This window comes from Copadichromis virginalis, linkage group LG12 (assembly GCF_057382275.1).
Source record: "Copadichromis virginalis isolate Kocher_CV1m ecotype Utaka linkage group LG12, C_Virginalis_male_GT1.1, whole genome shotgun sequence".
Lineage (NCBI taxonomy): Eukaryota > Metazoa > Chordata > Actinopteri > Cichliformes > Cichlidae > Copadichromis > Copadichromis virginalis.
This window is the reverse complement of record NC_140629.1, coordinates 14,630,915-14,643,965: the sequence shown is the minus strand read 5'-3', so window position 1 is coordinate 14,643,965 and position 13,051 is coordinate 14,630,915. Positions and strand designations below refer to the sequence as shown.

The following is a 13,051-nucleotide window of genomic DNA, read 5'->3' as shown; positions in this document are numbered from 1 at the left end:
TGTATGACAGTCATTTTCTTAGATGGTCAGGACAAGTAAGGCCCTGAAGGAGCAGACGTTACCACACAGCTGAACAGTTTGTGGCATTTGGTGTGGGATTCCTCCGCTGGGACGGGGTTTTGAGTGACAGCGAAGGAACCTGCACATACTGTACACGGCGCTGGCAGCAGTCACCATTTATCTCCAGAAAACTGTCCTTTGCAGGTGCACGCTCCCCTTCCTTCTCCTCTTTATGAGCTGGCGAGATTTTTAAGAAAAATTGATAATGGAGTTAGCCTGACACGCTTCTCGCTTTATTACTTGAGACTGCGTACCCGTCAGCCTCGCAGCATCACACTGCGAGTGTGAGAGGACGCGCCTTCCCTTCATTAACAGTATGATGGCCCGCGGACCAAGTGTGAGGTCGTAGCCGACAGCCTATTTGTGTTAATTGTTAGCATGTCGGTAGCCCCGGTGTGTGTTTGTGCGCTGGTGCATGCGCGCCTGCGTGTGTGTGGGCTGACAGCTGGCCAGGTTCGAGTTGGTCTAAAACCATGTGCGCTCTGTCAGGGTTGTACAGGCGCCTTCTTTAGGATTGATGAATTGCCTGCTTTCTTGATTAAACCCTCCGTCACTTCCCAACAAAACAAAAACCCCAACACACACACACGCGCGCGCACACACACAAAAAAAGGCGAGTTGAGGGGAGGAGAGGTAACATGTCTGGGAAATCTGTCATCTGCAGTCACATCATGTACAGATGTGATGTGCAGAAGCTTTGACATTTATTACCAGAATATTAAAAACGAATTCACATTTATTTTGCAGCCCTCTTTCGCTTGACAGTTGGAGCTCATTTGAAAAGTTATCAAGTTTTCATTGCAGCTCGAACCGTTTGCTTTTCTTCCACCGCCGTTGCTTTGATCCATGCCAAGTCCCTTTGCCAATTAGGTCTTTTATTCATACCTTGGCAGAAAATCAGGATATTTTTAAAAGTAATTATACATACATTTGAGCTATCTGTCTAAAAAGCATATGTCTGATAAAATAAATAAATAAATGTAAATGTTTTGAAAAAAACACAAAAAAGCAGCCCCAAACTCTAAAATAAAACCACGTTGCATCGCAGTCTGTCTTTATTACCTGCTGGACAATATATAGCATTCAGCAGGCATCCATCTGATAAAACGGTAAATGTAATAAAAAGTAATACATTTACATATCTATAGCATTAATCAAAAATAAATACTGACATTGGCCCTGATCTAACATAATATGGAGAGCAATTATTTCCCTATCCATTAGGGGAACTTCAATTAACATACACGAGAAGGTTCATCCTTCAGAGGAGGATGAGGGAGAGAAAAAATAGGGAGCTGAAAATTAACTTGGGTTTGCAAAATATCTTGGCAGGATGACAGTGATTTTTGATTTTCAGGAAACAATATTAGAATTCTTATTAAACTATGTGCATCTGCTTTTAATTTGCTGCAAATAATTGGAAAATGCAATGGAGCTTTCCAATTAAAGCTCCACTTTATGCTGTTTAATAATACCCTCATAATATTATAGCTTATGAAATGACAGGTGAGTTGGTGTATGAATAAAACATAAAGCCCTGTAATAAGAGACAGAAAAAAAAGAAGAGGAAAAAAAAAACGAGACAGTTGTTGGGGGGCTTTTAAATGCTCGACATAATTTGCATATATTAATCTCCTCTTTTCAGCCTTATCAAGTATTCCACTGTATTTGAAGTTAAAATAGTCGTGACAGGCAGGGGTACGCTTCGTTTTTCCATGGATTTATTACTTGTATAATTCTGGATCTTTAATAAGCCAATATGACTGATCCTCTGAGTTCTGTGGAATTTGGTTAATTGTTCCAGATGGTGCTCACTGATTATGCAAAATTACTTTCTTTCTCCTTTTTCCCCCCCTACCAACTACACTATTTCTTGATTGACTAACATGGAGAAAAAAGATTATTTTTGGCGCAGCACTTTCATTAAGAGGGTTCTCATCAGGTTTCAAACAAAAGTTCCATCTTATCTCCCTGTGTAGTTCTGGGCGAGGCTGTGCAGAGGGAGGAGATCAGCCGGCTCTTATCTCAAACCATGATGGATCTCAACTGCTTCTGCACCGCTGGGGTTATATTTTAGAATAACACAATTCTTTAGGCTGAGGGATTAAAAAACACGACCTCTGGATAGTGACACAAAAGTTATTATTAGTGTACAGCGTTCGCTTCTTTCTCCTTTCTCTCTCCAAAGATTGATGAAATTGCTAAGCAGCTGGGTTTGTCCTCCACTTGCAGCTCGGGCTCCATCCACAATTCACTAACATTCTGTTTTGCATCAGCTAAACTGAGCTGAATGAATCATTTATGGAAGTGTTATGGGGGAGGTATGGGCAGATTTACTGCCGAGCTTTTACTTTAGATGGAATGGGATTTCTATGAAACCGATCTTGATGTCTGAAGTAATGCCAAAGCTTGCATCAAGACATGAAAGGAACGCTCTTAAAACCCACGTTTTGCTTCTTAATTCCCCTGGTCAGCAAAAGGCGAAACATACAGAGAGAGAGAGGGAAAGTTCACAGGGAGAACTGTAGTATTTACATCTAATGCCTGTACAGACATTCTCAAACTACTGCTAGCAAGTCTTGATACAAAGAAGCACCTGATTACCTCATAATAAATGAATGGCATATAGTTTAGTGCTTCTGTGCTCATATTAACCTATATGTACGTTTTCCATATTGACATGGCAGCATGTCTTGGGTGGATACTGCACGAGTGAAGCGAAGCACTGGCACAAAATACTACGGTGCAAATCCTGTGCTAAAATATAAAAGCAAGAAATAATGTGTTTTGTGTTAAAAAAGAAAATTTAATCCAAGTCTCTTGAAATGCGAAAAAGGTTGCTTTCTCTTCACATCTCAAGCGTTGCTTCCTATTTAGAATAAAGTTTGGATGGTTTGTTATGTAGATCTTGTTGTTTTCACATTTTTTGCATTATTCCAGAAAGTGTCAGTTTCTATTTTTAAACAAATGACAGGCACAACAAGTATTTCCAGTTGTAGATATAGTCAGACGTTGTGGAGTACGAGTCAGTGTCAAAAAGCACATCTGGATTAAAGGCTTTCACGCCATTCAGTCACTTTTATTCAATTAGACGATCCAGGTTTAGTAGCAAAACATGATTGATCCTGGTGCGACGGTGCCATTAAGTATTTGAGGATCAATCCTGTATAAATCCTAATGGAATTTTTGACTCCAGCCTTGAGGCCCTCGGGCATTTTTTGGACCTTTATTACAGTCAAATAAGAGACTTTAAATGGCTTTGCATTTGCAGGCCAGACTGGACTCTGGAGTCTCATCCCTCATTGCTTTCTATCCATCCCTGAGATAGAAGCAGTGCTCCATTAGTTTCAGTGTCCAGACGTGGACAGGCTCAATGGATGGGCCTGTCACGGCTCCCTCATTTGCCCCATGTACAGCAGGGTTTGTTATCACACATCTAATTAGAACTTGATAAAAAATATTTCACAAAAATCCAGTCATTAAATATAGTTTAAGGAGATTTATGGTCAAATATGCCTTAAAGATCTTTTAATGGCTCTGCTGACTTGTTAAGTTTGTAATTAATGATCTTCTAATACATACTGTGGTGTGATTTAGAAAGCACAATGAGATTCTGGGAATGAAGTCGTTTTGGAAAAGGGCATCTGGGGTTCCCAGAAGCTATATTAAATGACTCTGCTCACACTGGTTTGCTTAAAACCATGAAAGTCTGCTGTGAAAAGGTTCAAACACATCCATGTGCTTGCATAGATGGGGCCATTTTTTTGTTGAGGCGCAGGGAATATTGCATTATTATGAAATGGCTGGCTTATCATTTTGCAATAGTCCATTAGCGTGTACAGAGAAGTTCCAGGCTCAAACGTAACAGCACTTTTATTTAGGTGCTGCAAAATATCTCTTTTCAAAGTCCACTCATCCTCACACTGTAAAAGTAATAAGCAAGTGAATATGTATCAGACTGTAAATGCATTATACTAATAACAGTCTCCTGTTTCATCAGGAGAGTAATGGTGTCCTTATTAGCATAATTAATGACAAATGGCAGTGCAGCATTGGTGGATTGGTTCTAGGGGATGATAAATTGGTGGATGCCCAGGTTAGTGGCTGCCAAGGAGGCCTCTTTGGCTGTCATCCCTCCTGCTTCCGCTCTGGCACAGTTCATTACTCACTGTGTGAGATGCCACTTTACATTGCTTGGTACTGTGAGCATGGAGAACTTAATAATACCACCCACAACCACATAGGGCCTGCTGCTTTACCCACAGTCCAGAGGGCAAGTAGCTCAGCAAGGGCTAGGGGTTGTGGAGGAGCAGGGCTACATGGGAATCATCTCCTGCAGCTGCACTGATCAAAACAGATCACGCGTCAGTCGATACTTCAGGGGAGCTGGGGCCATATGACCAAGTCTCCAGTGCTGGTGAGTGTTTCTTGTTAGGATTTCTGGGGCTCACCACATCCCTCGCATCATTACGGGTTAGTTTGCCCACAGAACCGCTAATTAAGAGGGGATTTGTATAATTGTGCCTTCTGCTGTGTCCCATCCGGCACATGCAATTTACTGTCAGCCCTCTGCCAGCTTTTACACTTGTCCAGAGAGGCGTACCCCATTTATACACACATTCTGCTGCACATTTACCAGCAGCCACAGCTAGGGATCAATGCCAATGCCATGGCAGTGTCTTAAAACACACTGTGCTGCTGATTAAAATCTGATTGTCCATTTAATTTCATGAGAGTTCAGCCCAGCCAGCAAGGAGGGTTCTCTCTGTACTTCTCTAGCATTAAGTGCTTTAGAAGAATGACTAAAACAGGTTTTAAACCAAGTGACCGAACAGCCTCGGTGCTTCACGCTAAATAGCCTGTGCTACATATACAGGCTCGGTCTTGAGAAGTTATCACACATGTACGCACCCCCTCAGAGCGCTCTGCGTTATGCAGCGGTGTTCGTGGCCAAGGCACCGTAAGTGTTGCTGGCTCTGCCCACTTTCTGGAAGACTGATGGACCAGCGCCCGACTGAGGCTGTCGGCTGGCTCCCTACCCACAACCAGATTTCAAGGACTGCTTGTCACAGATGGAAAAATAAGTGGGTCATTCTACATAAGCATGTTGTTTTGCACCCCTCTGGTAACAAAGAGCAAAATTTTAACACTGGTGAATTCAACAATAAAGCAGTTTATTCAGACTCCATTTGAGTCTGTTGCTAGTTTTGCCAGTCTGTCTCATTACTTTTTGGTACTTGTCACGAAAATCTCAGCTGCAGCTCTGCTTACAGTTTGACTATAAAGCCAATTTCATATCTCATTCTATTTATACACTGCATTTATACATTTATTCTTCTCATACACTTATTATTATTATTCTTTTTTATACTAAGTTAATATACTGTGTTGTGTTGTTTGTTGCGTTGTGATGTGTCATATCGTGTCGTGTTGTGTTATATGTAGTGCCGACGTAGGACAGTTTTCCAATTTCATTGTACTACTGTACTATGTATGACTGTGCAATGACAATAAAGAGTTATCTTATCTTATCTTATATGTTAGGAAAGTAACTGTTTTACTTAATTTAATGGATTAAAGATCAAAATAAGCAGTCAAGTGGGCAAAGAGTGAGTTTTAAAAAATGGTGCAGTTTCTCTCCACTCACTCGACGCTTTCCTTCCACGATTCCTGAACTCTGTAGCAGCCCCAGCCTGTAGCATGCAACTATAAATGCATTCATCCACTGGATCTTATGCGGCGAACTCTTAGTGCTTCAGAAACCTTTTAAGCTTGTTTACGTTTTTTAAGCGTTAGGACGAAATGAAATTAATATTTCAGTATAAACTAACTGACTGACTGTCGGGAGAATTGCGAGAGAAGCTCGCACACACTGCTGCCGTGAGACCGCTGCGGAAACAAACTGCACACAGCCGGCAGAAAGAAAATAAAAATAGATTATCAGAAACCCTCAACATCACTTCAGCGCGGGATCTATTTTAATATCAGCGTTTTACTCTCTTTTTTAGAATGTTAATCGACTCCCCGGTAAACATTTTAATAATTTAAAAAGTTACATTTCCGCTATTGCAAAGTTTTTTTTCACTCATCTGTCTAGAGGGGTTGAAAAAGTAGGAGGAGAAAAAAAGATAAAAGAAAAAGAATGGGTTTCATAGAGCCATAGTCATTAAAAGAATCTGAAAATAGCAACTCGCTATCATCTGTTCTCATAGCACGGGTCAGGAGCTCTGACACCTCCAAAATTCCTCCTGTCAGGGTAGGGGGCCATTTGTATTCTCTCTCATTAGGCAATTTGACTAATGACCTGCCGTGGCTGCAGAGCTACTGAGGGACCCAGAGCCTCGCGCCCTCTCTCTTGCAGCAGCCTGAACACACACCCTCTATTGGAATGGCACAGATGGCATGCCCGGGCGACAAAATAAACTACAATATGTCTCCGAGATGCTGTCAGGCCTGGGCACTATTTCTCATGTCAGACTCAGGCTAAGGGCTGTGAGTGGGCATAGGGGGTCCTCCTCCAGCTCTCTGTTCATCTACTCACCATTATCTGCAGAGGTGACAGAGAGCAGGGTCTGCAGCAGCTAGAATAGCATTTCCATGGTCTGCATAAAGAATCCAACTCAAATTGAGAGTCGCACCGACAGGGGAGGCAGTGCCATGTCTAGCTCTGGCTACACACAGAGAAAAAAGCAGCATCCAATTGTTTGGCATATGAAATGCAGCAGCCACCAGATAAAGCTTTAACTTTTTTTAAAAATTATTATTTCTATGTTCAGATTATTTTGTGACACAAAACAATAGATGGCAGCTCGATCACGAGTAAAAACTTGTAAAAGACGTTCATTTGCACTTTTCGCATAATTGCCCTGATTCCGCCTCCCCGCCCCCACCCCCACCCCCTCTCCAATTCAGCTGCGAGACAGATTCACCCAAGTAATCATACTAGACAGAGATCAATGCAATTCTGCTGAATTAGTGAAGTGTAAAATAAAAGTTCATCAACATTCCTAAAGTGCGACTCTCCAGTTGTGGTTCAGGTAATATGGGGCATGCTCGATCACCCACGCATATTTTTCCATCAGTCAGTGTCGGAGCACAACTCGGTGTGGTTTATGTGTTCGTGTGTGTGTGTCTGTGGGTATGCCGCCACTTGCGTTACACGCGGCCATGTTTGTTAGAGCCCTGGAAATGCAATGTATGGCACTGCTGAAATCCTGGGTGACAGTGCATCCAACAATGGAAGAGTGAGGGATTAGTGCTCAGCCCAGCGTACGAGGGAGCCCTTCCCGCCCTGAAACAGCCATTCATCTGTGCCCAGGGGCTGGAGATGACAATGCAGCCATTGCTCATCGCACCTGACGGAGCCATTAATAAGGCGATGATCCACACGGGGCCTGTGCTGACTTCGTTCTTTACACTACAATCACTCAATCCGCAGGGTCCTCCTTACTTAACACCACCTCTGTGTTCACTGCCACCATCATCATCATCATCATCACCATCATCATCTTAGACGCTATGCCAAAATTCCTTCCAGATGTTTTTGTGCTGAATATACTGACAGGCTCCAAATGCCAAATAACTGCCCAGTTCCCCGCACTGCAATGCACTCATGAGTTAATGGAGTGTAGCGGGGCCATTTAAGCAGCTAGAACATGCTTCATACTGGGATTCCTGCTCAGAAGATTGGATTTACATTATTTTTGCCCTTTGCACCTTCAGATTTCTCCTCAGTACAGCATCCATTCCTTACCACCAAGTCACCACCCGTGCTTTTCCATTTGTCTGGATGTAAGATAGCCTCTCTGGTATAGATGGGGGAGGAATACAAAGTGGGATCTGGTTTTAAATGTAATCCTTGAGCAATAAAGAAACTCTCTGGCCTTCAGCACTGTCCATTCATCTGTCTGTGCCACGCAGATCCATCAGCAGCTACAATCTCTGCTTCCCATTGCTGGCTATTGATTCAGATGTATTCTCCCTGCCTACTTGTGCCTGGCGTTGGTACTCCCAGCAACAGAGTGCATGTTTATTCACTTGTAGTCCCGAGCTTGAACAAGCCATCATGCCTACCTAGTTGCCCTCTGCTTCAAATAGCAACGCATTCAAAACCGCTGCAGGGAGATGAGATCGGGCTCAATGTGTTTTTACTCCTAGCACCTATAAAACCTACTTGTGACATCGCTTGCTTGATAGTAATGTCTCTTGATTTTGAACCAGTCTGAACTATTCTAAATATTGGATTTGTTACCAGAAAATTGAATGGTGGTGCACAGAGGAGTAATAACTTTGGTGATCCACCGACTTTCCTGAAATGCAATCATTTTGATAATGCATGAACTCTTCATCTAGTGTCAATCAGCTCAAATTTATATCATATATTGACTCACATGACTTTTTTCAACAAAGGCTTGTGACGCCTTAAGACTGTGTTTGTGTCTCCTTCGGGAATCCTGTGTTAACTGTACCACAGAAGTGCTAGCTTTGTTAATTTGTTAATTGAGTGCTAATTAGTGTAACAATTCCAAATTAGTCTGTTATTTTTGCAATTATGTACACAGAACTTTTTTACCTTTATTTACCCGAGAGAGAGAGTTTGAATCAGCAGGAGCGCTCTGGGCTGGGATAGGCAGGGGAAACAGGGGCTCATGGAGAACAGCAGCACAGGGGAAAACGCCGCTGTGTTTAAGTACAAAACGGCTATCACGGTCGCAGAGTCTTGCTACTGCTGCACTTTTTACTACGGGAGATGATTGGAATCCGAGGAAGTGAGCGAGCTTTCCTGCACTTGTGCGGAAAGTGCCAAACCGTGGATCTGTGTAATAACCTAGAAAAAAAAAGAAAGGGAAAGCAACTCGCATAAGTGTCAAAGTGAGGGATATTTTAGAATTTCATAATTTTCAGATATTGCTGTGTGAACAGGAAAAGGCCAAAAGGAGTTTCAGCCCCCCCATCCTTTCCACCCCCAAAACTATGACTCATGAACAGCTCTGGCTTACGTTTATGAGTTCCGTTTCCTGTGCCAGCGCCTGATGGACTGCGGGTGAAAGAACACCAGTTGGAAGCTCGGCCTCTTGATATTTGGGGCTCGCGTTGAAGTCGACTGCAGCAAGTTTTGTGCCTCCAGATTTGGGAGTTTTCTAATGAAGCCGAGCAGCTGCAGTTTTCCCTTCAGTCTGGAAACGAGAGGCTTTGTGTCTCTTGTCACCCTGTGTTAATTTGGGCCCTAATGTATTTTATAAACAAAGGGCTGCTCTCTAGCCTGACAGTCGTGACACCTTGATTCCAGTGCAGGATGCATGCAGGACGGGGTTACACCATTAATAATCAACTGGCAGCCATCACACCATTTTAACCACGATCATTATGATAAAGGGCATACACTTAATTACAGGCCTGCTTAATTATAGCTCTGTTGAAGCTCGTTTGTTTGGTCAAATGCTAATTATACCACCACGCTCTTGGCAAGTCCTCATTTCAATCCACTTTTTTTGCCAGCTGAACAGTGCGGCTTATTTTCATGCAAATTTGATATCTGGTGAATGTTTTGTCTCTCTTCTTTCCGCTTTTCTGTGCCTAGTGTGAGTGTGTCTTTGTTTCGGAGGTGAACATCTCTCAGACAAGACGGAATCGGGAATAATCAAGAGTAATTAAACTGGAAGAGGGCTAGGAAAGGGCTGGGTTGGAGGAGAGAGAGTGGAGGTGCTCAAATACAGCGGAGAATTAAAAAAAAAAAGCCTTTCATCTTCTCTCCGTAGACGGAAGGAAGGGAGGTGTCAGGGTGGCTGGGGATGTTGATAGCTTTGCTGTTTTTATAATCCCACGTTTAGTCTCGTGGAGATTCTTGGGATCAAGAGTGGGGAGTATTATGTTTATGTATAAAAGTCAGACTTCAACTTTGTTTTTTGTTTTTTTGCAGCTTTGGATGATGTGCCCTTTGTGATCTCGGAGAAGTTTTCGCAAAAAATCCCCAAAGAGGTAAAAAAATAAATAAATAAATCAAAAGGTTTCGTGGCTCTAGTGACAAACTGCAAAATGATTTCTTATGAAGGTGCCGATGATTTTTCCTACAAACTCTCTTCAGGTGAGCACTAGTTCTGTCCTTTTCTTCCTTTCTTCGCCTTTTTTTCTCCCTATTCTTTCCTTTTCCTTTCCTCCAGACTGAGTGATGAATGCGTGCAGTCAGGCAGAGCTGGCTCAATGCAGTCCATTTGGCTGGCTGGCGGTGGTTGTCACTATAGCCCCGTTTGTATTGACACAGAGAGGGAGAGGATTAAAGATTTTAAGCATGCTTACTTAGCCATGAGCCTAACCGCCATGTTTCTTGTGTGTGTTTTTTTTTTTCTTCCCCCTTCTCCTTCTCCCTCCTCCTCTCCCCTGCTTTTGATTTCAGATGCAGCAAGTCAATTTAATGGGCATTACGATCAAATCCCTGGCAGACATCGAGGAGGAAGTGAGTAGAGGCTGCAATGCTCGGCTGCCGCTGACGCCGCTGGCCCAGAATGCAAAGCAAACGGTCTTGGGGTTGTAATTAAGTGTCTGAGACAGCGAGGCCCTGTTGGCTCCACTAAGCCCCAATTGAATAAAAGCACGGCCAAGCTAGGCAGCCATTCTTTCTTAAAAGCTTCGTATCCTGTTCCAAAACACTTGACTTATATTCCCCCAATTCTACTCTCCCCCCCACCTCTCACACAGCTCAATCGAGAATCTTGCAAGCAGCGCCGTACATCTTAAGGAGCCTTTTTCCGGTCACATAAACTTTTTAAGTTTCCAATCAGCTTTGCAGTTAAAAATAAATAGATAAAAAGTTAAGAGATCACGCCGAGTGAGTAGAAAGCGCCACAAAGCCCTCCACATTTCTGATGAAACACTGTAGCCTACAGGCATTCGTATGAAGCAGATCAGCTGTGTGCAGCAGCTCCTTCTTTGGAGCTCATGTGTTTGTGATGGCAAAGAGAAAGAGAGCCGCTATGTCTTTGTGTGAGCGAGCGTGCGCGTGCGAATGTGTGTAGGTGTGTGTGCGTGTGCTTTAAAGAGAGTGACAACCCCCCTTCTCTCTCATTAGCACGGTATCTCGGTATCAGAACTGCCAGGAAGTGACAGACCACTGTAAAAGAACAGGTGCTGTTGGGTTTGAGATGTGTTACAGAGCAAACACTCCCTCATCAAACCGGGTGTCTGTTCTGCACTCTGCCTCTGTCTTCTGTCATATACTATCCAAATCACACAGAGTCGCCATCTTGTCATATGGTCATCTGAATGAAGCTCATTGTCAGCACAGGTATTAATGGCATGTACATATATGTGTATGTGAGTGAGTGTGTGTGTGTCCCGGTTGGAGACAGCCTGACTGCTCATCCTATATGTTCTTTTTTCCCCCCCCCTTCTTCCTCTCCCCTCTTCTCATCCTTCCTCCTCTCCTCCTCCTCCTTCCTTTCTTCTCCGAGAGTGTGATTAGCAGGAGGACACATGGTGAGCTGAGCTGGGGAAGAGAAGGGAAGGGCATGAGAAATCATTAATTACAGCCGCGCTGGAGCTGATGAAGTAAATGTGAGATAGTGTAACACACAAGATTTAGTGAAGTGGACGACAGCACAAGATTAATGGTGGGGCCAGGCTGATGAGGATGAAGTCACAGCTTAGCTTGATAATTAGTTTCCAAGTGGAAACATCCCTCACCATTGTGTTATTTTTACTTCTCTCCTCTTATTATTACCCCACAATGATATCTGCAGGACAAGGGAGGGGGTGGGGGGTGGAAACGTAGTCTGTGATATTCTCGCAAACACGCTGGAAAACATCCTGTCTGTAAATTTTCTCCTTTTTTTTTCCGGGTCTGTGCTACATTATTAATTTAATATCCACCGTGTTTTCTTTTCTTTTCTTGTCTTGTCTTTCTTTTCTCCAGGCTGCTAAAGAAGCAGAACTTTATTCGTGGTTGTATAAAACAAAACAAGACAAAAAAAGGCAGCTGTTTTGGATCTAATTGTCCCTCAGCTGGAAGTAGATTTCTTCTTCTCTTGTCCAGAAGAGGTCACTGTCCGTGCCTCACTGTAGGGCTCCTTCTCTTTTTTTCCTCCCTTATTCAGAAACTGGAGGCGCTTTCTGCACAGAACCTAATTGCCTCCTTTTAAAATCCCTTTAAAATTATAGATTCATGGAAGAGATGCGCTTTCCAGAATTCTACATATGCACATGTAATTGAGGAAAACTGTTGTAATCACAGCCACAGTTGTAGATAAGACCATTTCCTAACAGGCATCACTTAAGCCATGTCTCAGATGATGTTGGTTCCAGCAATTAGGCATTCTTTTCATTTCCCAAATGACTCGCAAAACTTGCGGATATTATAATTGCTTTTAGCCACGCATATCTAATTTGTGTCTTTTTAAGTGTTAATTAGTAAGCGATTTAAAGTGACGTCTTTATGTAGTTTGCTCTGCTGAAAAATGTTGTTGGCGGCTGGCTAATGATTTTCAGAGGGAGTACGTTAGGGTGGAAAAGAAGTGTGTATCCACACATGACAAGATTTTCATTAGCACCTATGTATGATTAGTTTTCAGTGCTTGTGGGGAGTTGGGTGTGTGTGTGTGTGTGTGTGTGTGTGCTTCTCTTCCTGCTTATGTTTGCGTGACTGTGCGTTTCCATGTGAATGTATGGCAGGACAGTAGTGTACAGGGGGTATGTGAGAGGGAGAGCTCCAAATAGAGGTGGAATTAATGAAGACAACATGTCACATATTTTTGGCAGTGGAGCAGGGACAGGAAATGAAGCCCGGCTCGTCTGGGTGACTGCCGCCCATGTTCTAGTGTGTCACTGTCCTGTCAGCCTGTGTGTAAAACTGGCAGACATTGATACATGCTCTCCCTGATAACACCCCATTCCCCCATCCATCATCCACACTCACACACGTACACGCAGGAATATTTATTTACTGTGCCATATGTTAGAGACTGAATTTTTGTGTGGTGTTGGTGGCGGTGAAGTGGGG

At 43.1% G+C, this 13,051-nt stretch overlaps 1 protein-coding gene across 4 annotated transcripts in view; it reads left to right on the top strand.

The window, feature by feature from the left end:
* Positions 1-13,051, top strand: part of LOC146696646 (multivesicular body subunit 12B-like) — a 53,508-nt gene that overhangs the window by 38,598 nt on the left and 1,859 nt on the right. For all 4 annotated transcript variants that reach the window (XM_085474859.1, XM_085474858.1, XM_085474855.1 and 1 more), the window contains exons 8-9: positions 9,980-10,038; positions 10,454-10,513. In XM_085474859.1, the coding sequence (XP_085330985.1) occupies positions 9,980-10,038; positions 10,454-10,513 (119 nt within the window). The remainder of the gene's footprint in view (positions 1-9,979; positions 10,039-10,453; positions 10,514-13,051) is intronic.